At 65.8% G+C, this 16,560-nt stretch overlaps 3 protein-coding genes across 3 annotated transcripts; 2 read left to right on the top strand and 1 right to left on the bottom strand.

The window, feature by feature from the left end:
* Positions 1-22: 22 nt before the first annotated feature.
* On the top strand, positions 23-6,238 carry CHLRE_12g493600v5 (uncharacterized protein). Its single transcript, XM_043067960.1, has 2 exons — positions 23-2,496; positions 2,695-6,238. Exons 1-2 carry the CDS (start codon positions 271-273, stop codon positions 5,128-5,130), a joined length of 4,662 nt encoding a protein of 1,553 aa, XP_042917948.1. The 5' UTR covers positions 23-270; the 3' UTR covers positions 5,131-6,238.
* A 54-nt stretch (positions 6,239-6,292) lies between these two features.
* CHLRE_12g493650v5 (uncharacterized protein) lies at positions 6,293-9,366 on the top strand. The gene is made up of 3 exons (XM_043067961.1): positions 6,293-6,455; positions 6,708-6,794; positions 7,119-9,366. Exons 1-3 carry the CDS (start codon positions 6,356-6,358, stop codon positions 7,544-7,546), a joined length of 615 nt encoding a protein of 204 aa, XP_042917947.1. The 5' UTR covers positions 6,293-6,355; the 3' UTR covers positions 7,547-9,366.
* Positions 9,367-9,370: 4 nt separating this feature from the next.
* On the bottom strand, positions 9,371-16,532 carry CHLRE_12g493700v5 (uncharacterized protein). Its single transcript, XM_043067962.1, has 13 exons — positions 15,988-16,532; positions 15,538-15,604; positions 14,599-14,788; positions 14,077-14,228; positions 13,673-13,741; positions 13,301-13,483; positions 12,718-12,792; positions 12,278-12,339; positions 11,751-11,877; positions 11,353-11,469; positions 10,955-11,152; positions 10,528-10,638; positions 9,371-10,225 (listed from the first exon to the last, which is right to left on the bottom strand). Exons 1-13 carry the CDS (start codon positions 16,188-16,190, stop codon positions 10,127-10,129), a joined length of 1,653 nt encoding a protein of 550 aa, XP_042917946.1. The 5' UTR covers positions 16,191-16,532; the 3' UTR covers positions 9,371-10,126.
* Positions 16,533-16,560: the final 28 nt, after the last annotated feature.

Genomic DNA, 16,560 nt, shown 5'->3' with positions numbered 1-16,560 from the left:
ACAGACCACCATACTGTAATAAATGATGGTGATGTTGTCTTATCACGTTTCCTCGAGACGGTTGTGTAAACAAGCTTGTCCTTATTCGCGTGGTCTAACTGTGAGCAGCCACGAACACTTTTGCAGCTACCTAACATGATTCTGACTGTGTCGACAAGATATTTAAACGCTTCTGCTGGTCCGTCCGTTACGGACCGACACCCGGCATGCGCACTGCTTCTGGGTCTTGGCACAGTCGAGCCCCAGCTTTGAAGGCTGACCAACAGCAACATGCTGCAACTGGAGCTTTGCGCGGAGGCGGATGCGGCGTTGTTCGCTGCCGTCGAGGAGGGCGCCACGCTGGGTTGGCAGACCCCACCGAGCTCCTGCGCCCCAGCCACAACAGCGACAACAGCCACAGCCGCAGCGGGAGCTGGAGCTCTGCCTTTCGGCTGCTTCCATATGCCTAGCTTTGTAAGGCAGCTGGCCGCCAAGACCGAGGCAGCGCTGGGGCGAAGCACGGAGCCAAGCCACAACACAGATGGCGCGGCTCCCACAAACGCGTTTAGCACCCCAGTGGTCAAACGGGGGCGTGGCAGGCCGCGGCGCACCGACCACCCGCCGCCGGCCCCGCAGCAGCGCAAGCGCACCACACCTGGCTCTCAAAACCAGATACATCACCAGCAGCATGCCAGTGAGTCCTCCTACGAGCTAACGGCGGGGAACAAGCGCGGCGCCAGCGGCAGCGGCCCTTGCAGCAGCAGCTGCAGCCGCTCAGGCTCAGACTCGGGCTCCGAGGACGGGCGGGGCAGCGGCCGGGGAAACAGTGATGACACTTGGACCAGGCGCCTGAGCCGCCGCCTGGACGTCACACAGCTCGGCACACGCCGCAGGGCCAAGCGGCGCCGCAACGCGCCCGCCTGGGCCGCCGACTACCAGAGCGCCAGCCTCTCCTCCTCGCCGTCCGCCACCAGCGGAAGCGGGAGCGGGAGCGACGGTGAGCGGAGCAGCGGCGGCGGGCGTAGCGGCCGTAGCCGCACCAGCACCGACAGCGACGGCGACGGCAGTGATGAAAGCACCGATCAGTCTGACTCTTGCTCGGATGACGGCGGCCACGTCGGCGCCGCCGCGCCGGAGCCGGTGCTGGCGCCGCCGGGCTCCCTGCTACAGCCCGGCATGGACTCGCTGCTGCTGCCGGTGGCGCAGCTGCCGCCGCACGCGCGGCTGGCGGCGGCGGCTGGCGGCGGCTTCGTGCCGCTGGTGCTGGAGGTGGACGGCCTGCTCAAGCCGCGGCTGTCCGTGGGCGCGGCGGGCAAGGACGGCGCGGCCGCTGACGTCAGCGCCAGGGTGGCGGAGGCGGCGGCGCGGCGCTACCGCCGCCTCATGGAGCGGCTGCTGCGCCAGCACTGCGCCGCGCTGGGCGTCGCCGGCTGTAGCAGCAGCGCCGGCGGCGGGGTTGGCGGCGGGCTGGGCGGCAGGGGCGTCGGCGGCGGCGGCCGTGGGAGAGGCCGGGGTCGAGGCCGGGGCGAGCAGGCACAGCTGGGCGGCGGCGTGGCGGACAGCGGCCGCTACATCTACATGCGCCTGCTGCGCGAAGGGAGCGGTGGTGGTGGTGGTGGTTGTGGTGGTGGTGGTGGCGGCGGCGGCGGCCGCCTCATGGGCCCCGGGGCCAGGGCCAGGGCTGGCGGCGGCGGCGCAGCCACGCCAGCCCGGGCGTGCGAGGCCGTGCCCGGCTCTGGCGGCTGTGGGCACTGCGCCGGTCACTGCGAGGGCGTCGTGGGAGATGGCGGGGGAGCCGGCGGACTCACGGCTGCTCCCGTGCGACCCGCGGAGGCGCCCTTGCCTGACTGCGATGCGAAGGCGGAGTCACTGCGGGCACCTGTGTGGTCGACAGCAGGAGCTGCCCAGGCCGCAGCCGCAGGTGCTGCCACTGTCGAAGTGGAGTGTGCGGAAGCCGCGGCGGCTGCCGTGGGGTCTTGTGCCGTTGTCGTGGATGGGGGCGCGGATGCGGCGGGCCCAATGCAGCGGCCCCAGGCGGGAGGGCCCGAGGAGAACGGCGGCTGTGCATCCGCGCAGTCGGATGTCCCGTTGCAACAGCAGCTGCAGCCGCAACCGAGGGATGCGCACTCGCCAGCGCCCCAAGGGCCGGCGGCAGCGGCCGACGCCGCGCTGGTGTTCGCCGCAGCGCCGCCCACGCCCACGCCCACGCCCATGCCCATGCCCACGGCCCCGGCCCCGGCCCCGGCGCCGGCGACGGCCCCGGCCAACCCCGGGACAAACGCGCAAGTGGCGCAGCTTCCACAGGCGCAGACCACTAGGAACCTCAAGGGGGCGGCAGGCGACCTGCAGGAGGCGGCGGCGGCGGTGGCAGCAGCAGAGCCGCCTGAGGCGCTGGCGCTTGCCGGCGCAGTGCCGGCTGCTTGTGGCGGCCGCGGCAGCGGCGCCGGTCCGGAGGGCGGGCCGCGGGTGCTGCTGTTGGGGCTGGGGACGGTGTGCGCGCGCTTCGCCGGCTTCGTGGTGAGTGCGGTGACGAGGGATGGCGGCGGCGGCGTGCGGGGCCTAGGCACAGTAAGACTGCAACACGCCTGCCTTGCATCGCCACTGCCTAAATTGCTTCTTCACGCTCTTCTTCTGCCTGCCTGCCTCCTCAAGCATCCTTTGTACCGACGCTTGGCCAACCGTACTCACGCGCCCACACGCCCCTGCACGCTCCAGTTGCTGGGCTGGTCGGTCTACAACATGGACTGCCTGGTGCTGCGGCTGGCCTCGCCGCGGGCCTGGGACACGGACATGCAAAGGGCGCGGCGGCGGCAGGAGCGGCACGCCGCGGCCGCCGATGACCCATGCGCGCCGCCGCTAGACCCCGCGGCGGCACTCAGCGGCCCTGAACAGGAGCAGCGCGGCCGGCAGTGTGGCCGCGGGGGCCAGGGCCACCAGCACGGGGCCGCTGTGTCGCCGCATGCGGGCAAGCAACAGCCAGGCGGCGCGCGGCGCTGGGGCCGGGGCCGGGGCCAGGGTGACGGCGGGTCGCGGAGCGAGGACTCTGGGAGTGGCCGGGAAGGCAGCCAGGGCACGGGCAGCGACAGCAGGCGCTCACGCAGCAGCGGGAGAGGTGACGATGTTGATGGGGTGAAGGGGCGGGAGGCGGGGGAGCGCTGGGCCCCACGCGGCCGCGGCCGCGGCCGGGGTCGGGGCCGGGGCAGGGGCCGCGGCCGGGGACGGGGACGTGGACGTGGCCGGAGGGGGCACTGGCGGTCCGATGACGAGGGGGAAGCGCACGAGGCGCGTGGCTCTGGGCAGGACCGGGACCGGGACCCGGACCGTGGCTCTGAGGGTACACAAGAGGTGACTGAAAGCACTGTCTCCCTGTCGCCTGGCGGGCCTGACCAGCAGCAGCAGCAGCAGCAGCAGCAGGAGCAGCGCCGCCGGTCGTCCCGGCCGGAGCGGCAAGCCGGGCAGAAGCACCGCCGCTGGGACGACGACAGCGCATCCGAGCAGCCGGAGGGAGCAGCTGCGGAGGAAGCAGCACCTGCAGCGGCAGCCAGTGCCGAACACACGGCGGCGGGCCACTCGTCGCAAGTGCTGTCGCAGCAGCCGCACGCGGAGGCGGAGGCTCCGCCGCCGCGGCGGCTGAAGCGGCGCAAGGGCCCAGCGCTGAAGCGACCCTTCTACGAGTACCGCTACGTCGAGCCCGGGGCGGCGGCGGCGGCGGCGGCGTCCGGCGATGACCACAGCGACGGCGCGGCGGCGGCGCGAGCCAGGCAGCGGCACAAGCGCAGCAGGCGCCCACGCCCCCGCCAACAGCAACAGCAGCAGCAGCAGCAGCAGCAGCAGCCGGACGCTGCGGGGCCAACACAGGCGCTGTCGCAGCAGCTGGCCGGCACCTCAGCGGCAGCGGCGGTAGCGGCAGCCGCGGCGGCCGCTGCTGCTGTGGGCACCTCCGCCGCGGCGGCGGCTTTGGCCGACCCCATACTGGTTGCTAGCGCCGGTCCCTCCGGCGGCACTACTGCCGCAGCTACACCGTCACCACTGCCGCCGCCGGGCGCGGTGTCGGGGTCCCTGTCACAGGCCGCAGCTGCGCCCGGCGTTGGCGCCGCCGCTCCAGCCGCCGGTGGCGGCGCCGCCGCTGGCCATGTCCCACCGCATGTGCGCAGCCCTCCAGCGCTGCCGCCACCCGGCGGCGCAACAAGCGCTGCGGACTGCGCACAAGGCCCAGCTGGCGCACCCGCAGGAGGGGTGACAGCGGTCACGGCAGCCGCCCCGGCCCTCGAGCGCCATGCTTCCGGGCTACGTGGTCGGACGACGGCGCCGCCTCCGCAACAGGACCAGCCGGCAGCGGAGGAGCCAGGCGGTGCGGACACTGTTGTGGAGACCGTGGCGTTGACGGTCCCGCTGGAGGCGGCGGGTGACGATGCCGCTGACACAGCTGTGTCTCGCGCCGTCACAGCTCACGGTGTCATTCCTCCTGCTACAGCTGTACCTGCAACTGCCGCCTTTACGGCCGCAGCACCCCACGCAGTAGCGGCAGAACCCATTGGCGGCACTGACAGAATGGCTGCTGCAGGGGCCGCAGCAACAGCGGAACGCACTGCAACTGCTACTGCCAACGGCCGGGTAGAAGCAGCTCCACAGCCGGCCGCAGTTGCTGGTTGCAACAGCGCTTCAGCGGGGCCACCTGCACCTGCAACAGCTGTAGCATCAAGAGCGAATGGCAGCAGCACGGCGGCAGCAGCAGCCGCAGCAGTAGCAGTCGCAGCTAGCGCGAATGGGGACGGTCATGGCCCCAGCGGTAGCGCCAGCAGCGGCCTCAAGCAGAAGGTGGAATCGGCTGCGGCGCTGGCGGCGGCCGCATGTGCTCGGGCGGAGGAGGTGCTAAGGCTGTGCCGCCAGACAGACATGCTGCTGGCGGCGGCGGCGGTTAGAGGTGCGGGCGGCAGCAGGAGCGGCGGCGACGGGGCGGCGATGGCCGGCAGAGCCGGCACCAGCAGGGATGCCGAACGCGCAGTGGTCTGGTCTGCGGCTGGGGCAGACCCGGCAACTGGGTTTGTTTCGGCGGCTGCACCGCCGCCGCCGGGACTGGTCGCTGTCGGGGGGCCGGTGGTCATCGACCTGGTCAGTGATGATGATGAGGAGGAGGAGAGGCAGGACTAACAGTTTTGGGTGGCGCGTGTGCGTGTGTGATTGTGTGCGGATGTGTTTGTGTCTCTTGCAATGGGCGGCCCTGCACCTGGCTGCGCAGCTGGGCACTGCTGATGGCGGCACGTGTTTGTGTATGTGGCTGCACACGTGCAGCGTCAGTGACGCCGTGAGTAGCTGCCAGCCGCGGTGTGCGTGAGAGCGTGAGTGCCGTAGCGCGAGCAACATTCGAGAAAGGGAACGCGCGAGGTCAAAGCACGCTGTATTCATGAATTCACTGTGGGGCTTGGCGAATGTGTGTAGCGGGACGCTGCATCACTGCTGTTTACTGATGGTATCGATGGTGGACTTGCATTTTAGCCTTCTTGATCAGGCCGGAACAGCTGGATGGCAAGGTGATGAGTCATCAAAAGGCAGGTTGATAACCACCAGCGGCCCCACCCTGCAACCTCGATGACTTCACATGTTCATCACGATTGGGCTCCTTTAAAGCTACGATACCGGTACATGGTGCGATGCTTGTTGCTGTTAAACAACGTTTGCTTGAGCACGTGAGGCATGGGGTACGTATGCATCGGCGGATCACGTGTGTGGTGATTGGGGCACACTGCGCAGCAGGGCGGGAATGCGTGCGGCACAGGTTTCGCAGCCGTGTTGGACCATGTGCTTTGTGCCGGTTGAATCGTTTGTGGATGCTGGCCCTCGCTTGAACCTTTTCTGACCGTGATGACTGTGTTTCCTGGGGAGCGCTTTCTTTGTAGGGCAGCGACGGGCGTGGATGGCGAGCGTCCAGTTAGGCCCAGGTAGGTCGCATGGATGAAGATGTGATGACATTGGTGGACGCGCCTGTTGTGATTCGCTGAGCTCGCAGCTGGCAGGCTGGCAGCGGGACGACTGCGAGCAGGTTCATAGCGAGGACACACACGTTCACACGCCTGATACAAAGCAGTGTGTACGAAGCGGTGTGTAAGGACTCCCCTTGACAGGCTTGGGGCCAGGTTGGACGGGGACAGTGGGGTGACAGCCGGTTTGGGGGCTCCCATGGCGATGGCAAAGGCTTTTTGGCAGCCTGCGTAATCTTTCTTCTTATGCAGAAGCTTTTATGTATACAAGATCCTTCAACAACGTCTCACAACCCTATTATTGAAGCGCCAAGTTCAAATACATTCAACTTGCCTTTCACACGACCAAGCTGCTCATGGCGACCAACACGGTGCCGGCGATGCCCTCTGTAAGCAACATGAGCGCCCGGCTCATCGCACCTGGAGAAGGTCCGATCTTGAGCAAAGCGGACATCGGTGCACGCTCGCGCTACAACGCGCAGCTCCACGTGTCGGCAGGTAAGTTTTGGGGATGGGGGCACTAGAATGGCCTGTTGGAACGCAGCTAAAACCGAAAGCGCACCGATCGCTGAACCGAATGCCGTTCGCGCCCGGCGATGAAGCCCAGGACTCCGGGTCGAGGTCCACATTCCTTAAAACTTGGCATGCATATGTCCTAGGCAGGAGGCATTGGTCAGGGCACTCATGGTGACCTGCTGGATGTTCCCCCACGCTTGTGCCATCCCCTTTGCGCCTTCTGCTCCGCCGCAGTGGCGGGCTCTCTGGTCTCGGATCCCGAGCTGGGAGAGGCCGTCTGCGTCGTACACAGGGCAGCAAGCCTGCTTAACGGATCCGCGGGTAAGCAGCCGCCGGCAGCAGCTGTTGACGCAAGCCCTGGAGCGCGGCACCCCGATGCATCCGTCCTGGCGGCCCGTGTACCCTAGCACCCTGGCCAGCTAGCTGTGTGCGGTGCGCCAGTGTGCGTGCATATCGGCAATCCGCAGGCGCTCGACGCAAAGCACGAGTCCGCCTGGCGGCAAGTAGCTAGTGCCGCAAAGTAGCATATGTGTGGGCTACCAAGCATTGCCCGGCCCCGGTTGTCATGAGGCGCGCTGGCGCCTTTCAATTGACAAGCCAAAGTTACAGTGTATTCCCTTGGCGGCTGCCCACCAACGTCTGCAGGCGAGGGTGTGGGCGGCAAAGTGGACTTGCTCACCGCCGACGTGGCGGAGGTCAAGTCCAAGCTGGCGAGCGTCGAGGCCGACATGTCGGTGGTCAAGTCGGACATGGCGGTGGTCAAGTCTAAGCTGGTGAGCGTCGAGGCCATGCTGGCTGGGATCAGGGCGGGGCAGGAAAACGTTCCGCACAGGAACGCTAACGGCATGAGCCGGGTGCCAGACCACCCGCTGGAGCCGCTTCAAGCGGAGGTTGGAGCGAAGGTCAGCGAGTACCCACCCGCTGACCTCTTCCCGGCAAGCCTGTCCCAGGTTTGGGCCCTCAACAACGCCGCGCTGAACAACCTGGAGCAGTTTTACGGCCGTAGCTTTACAGGTCCCAGCATGGCGGCGAGGCAGTCGAAGTTTGCGAGTTTCATTGGGGTGTACGCGTGAAACACTTCACAAATGTCATCATCTTGTACACGGTGCGCATATGACCAGCGGCAGCGGCGCTGGTGTGTGGCAATGGCCATCACCATTTGTGGCAAGTGCCGGCGGCATACTGGCATGTGCATTTAGGACTGAGACTGAGTGGCGGCGCCATACTGGCATGTGCATTGAGGACTGAGACTGAGTGGCGGCGGCATACTGGCATGTGCATTGAGGACTGAGACTGAGTGGCGGCGGCATACTAGCATGTGAATTGAGGATTGAGACTGAGTGGCGGCGGCATACTGGCATGTGCATTGAGGACTGAGACTGAGTAGCGGGCATACTGGCATGTGCATTGAGGACTGAGACTGAGGGAGCACGTGCTGCAAGTGGGGTTTGGAGGCTGCGCCTACGGCACCAGGGTGTCTGTGTGTCGGATGCATGTGACCTTTGGGAATGCATTAGCTGCTCCAAGCTGCATGCGGGGGCAGCAACGGAAACTAATGCAGTAAATTAAATGCTGTGGTAGTGTGCCCCGCCGGCTGCATATCTGAGGCGGCTGCGGCCTGCGTGCCTAATTACTAGTAGAGCAGCGTGCAACTCGTCACAGCTTCCCACTATCTGTGGGCTGCTGGACTTTAGAGTGCGAAAAGGCATGCCTGCTGTCGTGGCCGCTGCTGAAAGAAATGTGGTCGTAGCCTTCATCGTATGCGTTGGCGGTTGGGGGCAAGGGCACATGCGTGTCGCATGCCCAACGGACGGAGGTGATGACTAATGAAGGTGGGCGATTCGCAGGGTGCCACAACAGGGTGCCACACGTCGCGTGCAACGTGTCGCGGTATTACAAGCATGCCATCATGAAGCTCTGAGACTGTGGTGACTGCCGGCCATGGAGCGTGCTAGGACACGGCTAAGGGCGGCTAGCCAGCAGGAGAGTCGCGAGGGCGCACATCAGGATGCAGACGCACCGAGCCCGCTAGACATAATGTTAAGAGACGTGAGAGACAGACAAGCTTGCTTGTCCTTAAACAGAAGCAGCTCATTATGGCTACATGAAGCGGCCATGTTTCGTGCTTTCATGTTGTGTATTTGCGGCCTACTTAGCGGGATGCCCGCATGCTTCTGTCAGCATGCGGGATCCTTACTTTGATTCGGCGAGGAAGTTTCTCTGGCCTAGATAGTGCGGTGGCTAGACGTATTTTTCGCCCGCTTGGTCAGGGTTCCTGGCTGTCAAGGGTGATTTTGCGCTGCTGAGAGAGCAGGTACTGGTCAGAGGTTGGCAGGACGGCGCGTGTGAGCTGCGGATACGTCGGGTTTTGTTTTGACGTGTGTGTTTCCATGCTGCTTTCTACGTCTGACTTCGAAGACGCCCTATGAACACGGCAAGCCAGCCACGCTTTGCATGCGTAGGGCGCTTACGCCAGCCTCGAGAGGTTGGTAGCAGGCTGCAGCGGCCGGGTTTCGGGCCCACTCACAGCTGTAAGAGAGGCTAGCACGCAAGACACGAGTGTGTGTTAACGAGCACACGTAATACAAAGCGCAAGGTCCTGTGTGCGTGTGTGTTGGTTTAGGTTTGTCCGTGCGTTGGGTGGTGTGCAATGTGGCAGATGACACGCGGCTGTGCGTGTACCTGCAGCAGTGACGGACTGACGCGTGCCTGCCTGTATGCGTGCATGGCAGTGTGGCGACATTGATTCCGTCCCTAGAAACTCCCCTGCTGATATTACAATCGTTGCGTGTCCTTATTCGCCGAGCGCAGCTCACACGAGCACAGGACGGGGCCCTAATGTAGTACGGTACGCCTAAATAATCCCCTGCCAATACGGTAATACTGTGGAACCAAGCAGGCAGCCATACATCTGCCCCACCACTATCTATCCCATGCACCTCATTGGATCAGCGGCTTGGGTCCCAAAGCGCTTATCAGCTTATGTCGCCTGGTTGCCTTGCTCTACTTTGCAACCCCATGTGCATCCCATGCATCCCAATGGACCAGCGGCTTGCGTCCCAAAGCGCTCATGTTCGCCTGGTTGCCTTGCTCTACTTTCAGTTCGCATGCGAGCTACCGTGTGTTCAAATGGAATGCGTTGCACTAGACACTCGCTCATACAGGCTCATACCCAAGCTCAACCCGCTCATTGCCGCGCTCCACTACACAGCGTCACAGCCCCACCGAGGCTGCTCAAAAATAATCCCTTCGCCCGCTGCCTCACAATACGCCCGCCAAATGAATGGGCTGCGAAACGGCTCGAGCGTATCTTTACCTAAATGCAGTGCAAAAGACGAAAACCTTGTCCACAGACCCACCGCCGTCGTGCTGCACGCAATGCGCGTCGTCTATGCAGCAACCCATCAGGACGCCCCAGTCCCAAGATATGCCACAAGGACCATAGCACAGGCCGGAGGCCCCCGGCAGCTTGCTCTCGGCTCAAGACCCTCAGTGGTATGGGCACGCACGCCTCCGTGACACGCCCGCAGCAGCAGCCTGGCGACCCGCCCCGCGCTCCTGCCGCCAGGCGACCTGCCCCCGCCCCGCCCGCAGCAGCAGGGCGACTACGTTGCTCGCTCGAGGCCCCTGCGGCCCTGCCCTGCAGAGCGCGCTCAGGCCGCGCCCACCTTCTGTGCCGCAGGCGCGGAGGAGCTGGCGGCCCCGAACTGCCGACCCTGCCGCACGCCTTCCTTCCAGGCTGGCACGTAGTCCTGCACAACACCGCACAGCGCAGCACAGCGCAACACAGCACAGCAGGCGGCGGTGGAGGGCCAAGCCACACGTCCGCACGTGCGTGCGCCCACGCGAGACTGTTGCTTGAGGCGTGCACGCCGACCCGCCCCCTGTCACACAGGCCTGCAGCGGCCGGGCCGCGCCGTGCCCGCACACCGCACACCGCACACCACACACCGCACACCACACACACACACACACACACACATACTTGCACACACATACACACATACACACGCACACACACACACACACACACACTCCACCCAGCCGCACGCACCTGGAACAGGTACTCGAACTGTTTGTCTCCTGCCCACTTGGGCGTGAGGCGGTAGATGGTGTTGCGCAGCCACACGGTGAAAGGCTTGTCGGCCATGGCCAACTCCGCCACCTGATGCGGGGGGGGCGGGTGCGGGCGGGCGGGCGGCAGCAGCGCACACGGAGAGGCGGAGCTGGGCAGTCACACCGAGAGAAGTGAGAAAAGAACCGATGTCCGGGAGGCCAGACATGATGTGCGTGTGTACTGAGAGTATGGCGGAGGCAAAGCTGGCATGGTTCTCCGGGCGCAGGAGCGGGAACTGCAAGTCTTGTGCACATTTGCAACCACATACACACACGTGTAAACACAGACATACGCAATCACACACACACACACACACACACACGTAAACACACAGGCATACACACGCACACACGTGTATACACACCTGGGAGGACTGCTCCGCCACACGGCCGGTCCGGGGCGCGCGGGAGGCCTCGTACCGGCGCAGCGCCGCCTCCAGCGCCGCCGCCGCCGCCGCGTCCGTCTGCACGCCGCCCTCGCCCTCGCCCCCGCCCACAGCCGCCGCCGCCGCCATAAGCTCATTCACCAACTCCAGACTGTCCTCAATGGCCATGCAGCCACCCTGTGTATGTAGGTGTAATCAAGTGTGAGTGTAAGTGTGTGTGTGTATGTGTGTGTGCGTGTGTGTGTGTGTGTGTGTGTGTGTGTGTGTGTGGCATGTTGGGAGTTCGACGGGTGGGTGCAGGCATGGTGCATGGTCCCAGAAACTTGCAATGCCCTCCCCCCCCACACACACATACCCACACATACACACAGACGCACCTGGCCCAGGGTGGGCAGCATGGCGTGTGCGGCGTCTCCCAGCAGCGTCACCCGCCCCGACGCCCACGGCGCCGCGCGGGGCAGCTGGTCGTAGATGCGGCCGTACGACACCGCGGACTGAGCGGGAGGCCGAGGGGTGGGTGGGGAGGGAGCGAGATGGGCCGTTGGGGTGGTGGGGAGGTGGGGCGGGACGTCACAGGGCGCGGATGACAGGTGGGGTGAGGAGAGGTCGTGGCGAGCGAGGAGTGGTGGCGGTGGCGCGGCTGAGCGGCTGTCCCGGCGGCTGGCACGTGCCACTCCACAGCACACACTTCAATTGCACCACATGCTCACCACGCCACGCAACCCCTCTCACTCCCCAGCCCCCCAGCCCCCCAAGCCCCCCCCCCCAGCCTCACCGGCTCCAGTGCCGCGATGATCTGGGGCACCGGCGCGGCGAAGTCCTTGAACATGTCCGCCAGGCGGGCCACCTCGTCCGCACCCGGCTCCGGAGCCCAGTCCTCAGGCCGGTTGTCAAACGCATACCTGCAAAGTGGGCCGTGGGGTAGCCGTCCATACATGCAAAGATGGAATTGATGTATTCACCAGGATGCAGTGCTGACGTCCATGTGGGAGTGAGGGCGGCACTTCCACACATCAGCAAACGGCCTGCCGCAAGACGCGCAATCGAGGGGCGCGTACACACCTTGCATGCAAACACATACACACACACACACACACACACACACACACACACACACACACACACACACACACACACACACACGCGCGCGCACACGCACACGCACACGCACACGCACACGCACACACACACGCACACGCACACGCACACGCGCACACACACACACACATACACACACATGCATGCGTGCTCGTGTGTCAGGCGCACGCCCACCCACCCACCCCACCCGCACCACCCACCCACCAGGCGATCTGGGGCTCGCCCTCCAAACGCAGGCCGCCCGGTGCGAAGGTGTCCCGAGCCACCTGCGAACAGGGGTTGTGCGTGTGTTTGTGTGTGGCTGCGTACTAGGAAAGAACAGGGGGAACGGGTCGACACTTTGCATGCCGATGCGCAAGTGCGCGTACATGCATGTGTGTACGCGTGCATGTTTGTTTTCAGTGGGGCTGGACAAGGTACTACGCGGGCAGTCAGACAATGCGCGCTCCCTCTGGACCCCGCTCCTACCAGCCACATCGTCGGGGGGTGAGGCCGAGGGCGCTGCTCGCCCCACGATGCCCGCAGGTCCCCGTTCCCCTGAGGCCCCGACACCTGACCCAAACCCCACACAATACGGCCGCACCATCATCCACCATCCCCCACCGCCCTCACCCACCGCCTGCCCCGCCTGCCTGCGGCCTCACCTCGCTGCCCACGTTGAAGAAGCCGAAGCGAATGCCCGCGCCCCAGTACTCGGCCCACGTGTCGCCGTTCACTTGCTGCGAGGGAAGGGCAGGGGCAGGGGCAAGGCAGGGCAGGGGCGCCAGGGGCACAATCACACAATCACACAAACACGGACACACAAGGTAGTCGTCGCAATTTACGGCATCAATTTACGGCATACCGCAATATGAGGTCGCGGCAGGTCAAAGAGGTCGGAGGCGGCCTACAAACAACCTCCCTCACTGAGCCGCAGCAACGTTGGCGGCTGGCCCGCCTCACCAGCACGCCAGGGTCACTGCCGCCGCCGGCCGTGCCGTCCGCCCCGAACCAGTCCGTCCTGATTGACTTGGTCCCTCGCTCCTTTACTTCGCCGCAGCAAGGTTGGCGGCTGGCCCGCTTCACATGAACAAGCCAGGGCCACTGCCGCCGCCAACCGACGCCGTCTGCGCTCCCGACCTACGTGTTCGGCTGAGGCCACTCCCGCCACCGTGTGCGTGTGCCACGACCGGCTAACCCCACCCCCACCCCCACCGCGCCCCACCCCACCCCGTTTCCCCCCCTCACCTTGGCCAGCCATTCCGCGCCCCCGCCCACGCGGCTCATGGGCAGGCGGCCGCGCCAACACACCGTGCCGCTGTAGCGCAGCTTCTCAGGCGCGGCGGCAGCAGCAGCAGCAGCGGCAGTAGCAGCATCGCCCGCGGTGGCGGCGGCGGCGGCGGCCGCCTCCTGGCGCACCTGCGCCCGGATCTGTAAACGCAGGGGAGGAGGCGGCGGGCCAGCTGAGCCGGGGGTTTCATTCATGACTAGCTAAGGAAGTGGGGGGAGCGGTGTTGCTGTTGCAGCAAGAGGAGTGCAGCATTCCGGAGGCTGGGACCGGCGCTCAAGGAGGCAGCATGGGTGGGGGAACAGCAGGCACAGCAGGCGCAGCCCCCGCACCTTGGAGCGGATGCCGTCGACGCCAATGAGCACGTCGCAGCTCTCCACCGCCCCGTCCTCAAACTCAAGCTGCATGCGTGGGGGCAGGTGGGCAGGTGGGCAGGTGGGCAGGTGGGCAGGTGGGCGGGCAGGGAAGTGGTCGCAGATTGGGTGGCGGGCGCAGCGTGACCCGACCAGTGCCCCAATGGGCCCCAACGCCGCTTTGCCCCGCAGCCCTCCCCTCTGCACCCGGCAGCTGCCATCATGTCCACTCATCACGCCCAAGACCCTGCTCGTATATTGGGGAAGGTGAAAACAACCCTCCCCCCAAAAGCTCCCGCCCGCGCCCCCGCCCCGCCCGCACCCCTCACGCCCGCACCCCTCATGCCCCACCACCCCTCACACCCCACCCGCCCCTCACGCACCTTGACTGCGCCCGCCTGCCCCGCCGGCGGCGCCTGGAAGCGCCGCAGCGGGCGGCCGAAGTGTACGGTGCCGGCGGGCAGCGCGGCGTGCAGGATGTTCTGCAGGCTGCGGCGCGAGATGCCCAGACCGTTGGAGCGGACGTCCTTCAGGCCTGTGTGCGTGTGTGTGTGTGTAGGGGGATGGGGCGGGGTTGGTGAGGTTGAATGCGTGCGAGTGTGCAACTACGCATGACGTTAGTGTGTGGAAAGCACCAGGAGAAAGGGGCGTGCGTGCGAAACGCGACAGCAAGCAGTTAGCCGTGTTGGCGTGTGCGTGTGTGCTGTGGCGTGTTCGCCGCAGGGGCGGTGCACAGAGGTGCCGCCCTACCGCCTGTCCCGCCCTGCCACCCACCCCGCCCTGCTGCTCAGGGCCGGGCTCCCATGCACTCCCAGTGCTTCCCACCCACTCACTCACCCCACCCCACCCCACCCCACCCCACCCCACCCCACCCCACCCCACTCCACCCCTAGCCCCGCACGCACCCGTGGAGTCCACCGCGGCGTAGTACAGGTAGTCGCCGCGGTCGCTGCGGAAGCCGCCCGACATGACCGGGCCCCCCACCGCGTACAGCGCGTCCGACAGGCTGCTGGGGGGGCTGCAGGCGGCGGAGGAGGGGGCGGTGGGTGTGGGCCAGGGCGAGGCCAGCAGGCGCATGACCTTCTCGCCGTTGGCCTGATGTGGGAGGGGGAGGGAGGGGGATTGCATTCATGATTATTTAAGAAGTGAAACCGTAGGCAGGGGAGAGGGGGAGGGAGGGAGGGACAGGGTGGCAGGGACAGGGTGGGAGGTCGCAGGTCGGGTCGGAGCACCTGCGGGCTGGGGGCGCCCTACTGCCCCAGCCCAACCCTCAGAGCGCGCCCGGCTGCCCCGCGCATACATCTGAGTGTGTGTGTGGGTCTGCCCCACCGCCCTGCCCTCCACGCGGCACGGCAGCCCACGCAGCGCAGGCCACCACCAGTCACGTGTCACCTCCCCTGCGTGCGCTCCATTCCCCATTCCGCTTCCACTCCGCCCCATTTCCCGTCCCCTTACCCCTCACAGAGCGCACCGTGACGACCCTCACAGAGCGCACCCTGACGACCCCTCACAGAGCGCACCGTGACGACCCCTCACAGAGCGCACCCTGACGACCCCTCACAGTGCGCACCCTGACGACCCCTCACCCCCTTCCTTTGAATACTGGGACCTACTTGTTTGGGCTAGGGCACAGACTTCCCCCCCCCCCCCACTAACGCCTCTACCTGTGCTCCGCTCGTTTTAGCTTGATTCGATTTAGTTTGGGCTGTTTGGGCTGGTATTCACAATCCCCCCACGCCCCCCACACATACTCACACACACATACCTACCTCTGCTGCAAGCGCTCATCACCTGCACCTGGATGCCGCCGGCCCACCCACCCACCCACCTCTGCAAGCGCTCACCTGCACCTGGATGCCGCCGGGCCCGTCCAGCGCCTGCTCCAGCGAGCGAGCCTCGTACACACGCACCCTGGCAGCAGGCGGGCAGGAGGGCAGAGCATGCATGCGACAAATGCAGCTAGGGAGGGAGGGTGGGTTGCGTGTCCTGCTGCTTGCGCGCGCGCGCGTCCGATCGATCCCTGGGCAGGTCATCACGGCGGCAGCTCTGCCCATAACGGCGCCTGTGCTTGCAAGTGCCCGTGCACGCACCACGCCACGTGAGCAAGCGGATCAAGCGGGCGCCGGGGCGTGCGACACGCTTCCTCGCTTCGGCACATGCTCCATGCTGGAGGCAGCACGCAGGAGTAGTGCAGCGCTGGCACTACGGCCCACCTCCTCCAACGCACGCTCACTCCCCGATCCCTCCCGCTTCCCCCCACCCCACCCCCACCCCCACAAGCCGGCTGCCCCCACCTGGCCCCTGCCTCCAGCAGCGCTGAGGCGGTCACCAAGCCGCCGATGCCCGCGCCCACAACCACCACATCCAGCGGCCGCTGGGGTGAGCTGCTGGGGGAGGTGGCGTGGACCGCCTGGATGCGAACAGCCCGCGCCACACGCCCACGTGCAGCCGCGGCGCTGCGCCCGATGCAGGGCCGCTTAAGAGCAAGGGATCGCATTTGCGGTTGGTTGGAAGGGCGCGTGAATTTGAGGCCGCGAGCTGCAAGTTGAAACAGCGATTGAGGTGTTGCGCGGCGTTTGCACAGGCCTGGCGCTGATACTCAACTTATGTAATAATGCGAACAACCTGCATAGCGACACTGACAGGCCCAGGTTGATGTAGTATTGGCATCTGAATCGCGCGATGGGGTTTTTGTGGTCGGGCGGTGGGCAACGCTGCCTCGACCCCCGGCATCCCGTCTGCTCATACCTGAAATGAGTCCGAACTACTGGTATGCCGGTGCATGCACGGCCTCTAAGTTGCAGGTTGCTGAATAGTTCATCAGTGCTTATGTCGTCGCTTGTCAGTCGTACACCAGCGTGTGCGAG

The sequence above is a fragment of the Chlamydomonas reinhardtii genome, chromosome 12, assembly GCF_000002595.2.
Source record: "Chlamydomonas reinhardtii strain CC-503 cw92 mt+ chromosome 12, whole genome shotgun sequence".
Classification (NCBI taxonomy): domain Eukaryota; kingdom Viridiplantae; phylum Chlorophyta; class Chlorophyceae; order Chlamydomonadales; family Chlamydomonadaceae; genus Chlamydomonas; species Chlamydomonas reinhardtii.
Note: the sequence above shows the minus strand (reverse complement) of the source record. Positions and strands in the feature narration are given on the sequence as shown.

Excerpts from the sequence above, each read along its gene's own strand:
- CHLRE_12g493650v5 (XM_043067961.1), top strand. The coding sequence starts at position 6,356 with ATGAGCGCCCGGCTCATCGCACCTGGAGAAGGTCCGATCTTGAGCAAA. Across the intron at positions 6,456-6,707 it reads GCAGCTCCACGTGTCGGCAG|TGGCGGGCTCTCTGGTCTCG; the intron begins GTAAGTTTTGGG and ends GCTCCGCCGCAG. Across the intron at positions 6,795-7,118 it reads CCTGCTTAACGGATCCGCGG|GCGAGGGTGTGGGCGGCAAA; the intron begins GTAAGCAGCCGC and ends CAACGTCTGCAG.
- CHLRE_12g493600v5 (XM_043067960.1), top strand. The coding sequence starts at position 271 with ATGCTGCAACTGGAGCTTTGCGCGGAGGCGGATGCGGCGTTGTTCGCT. Across the intron at positions 2,497-2,694 it reads CGCGCTTCGCCGGCTTCGTG|TTGCTGGGCTGGTCGGTCTA; the intron begins GTGAGTGCGGTG and ends TGCACGCTCCAG.
- CHLRE_12g493700v5 (XM_043067962.1), bottom strand. The coding sequence starts at position 16,190 with ATGCGATCCCTTGCTCTTAAGCGGCCCTGCATCGGGCGCAGCGCCGCG. Across the intron at positions 12,340-12,717 it reads TCTTCAACGTGGGCAGCGAG|GTGGCTCGGGACACCTTCGC; the intron begins GTGAGGCCGCAG and ends CCCTGTTCGCAG. Across the intron at positions 10,226-10,527 it reads AGTTCGAGTACCTGTTCCAG|GACTACGTGCCAGCCTGGAA; the intron begins GTGCGTGCGGCT and ends GGTGTTGTGCAG.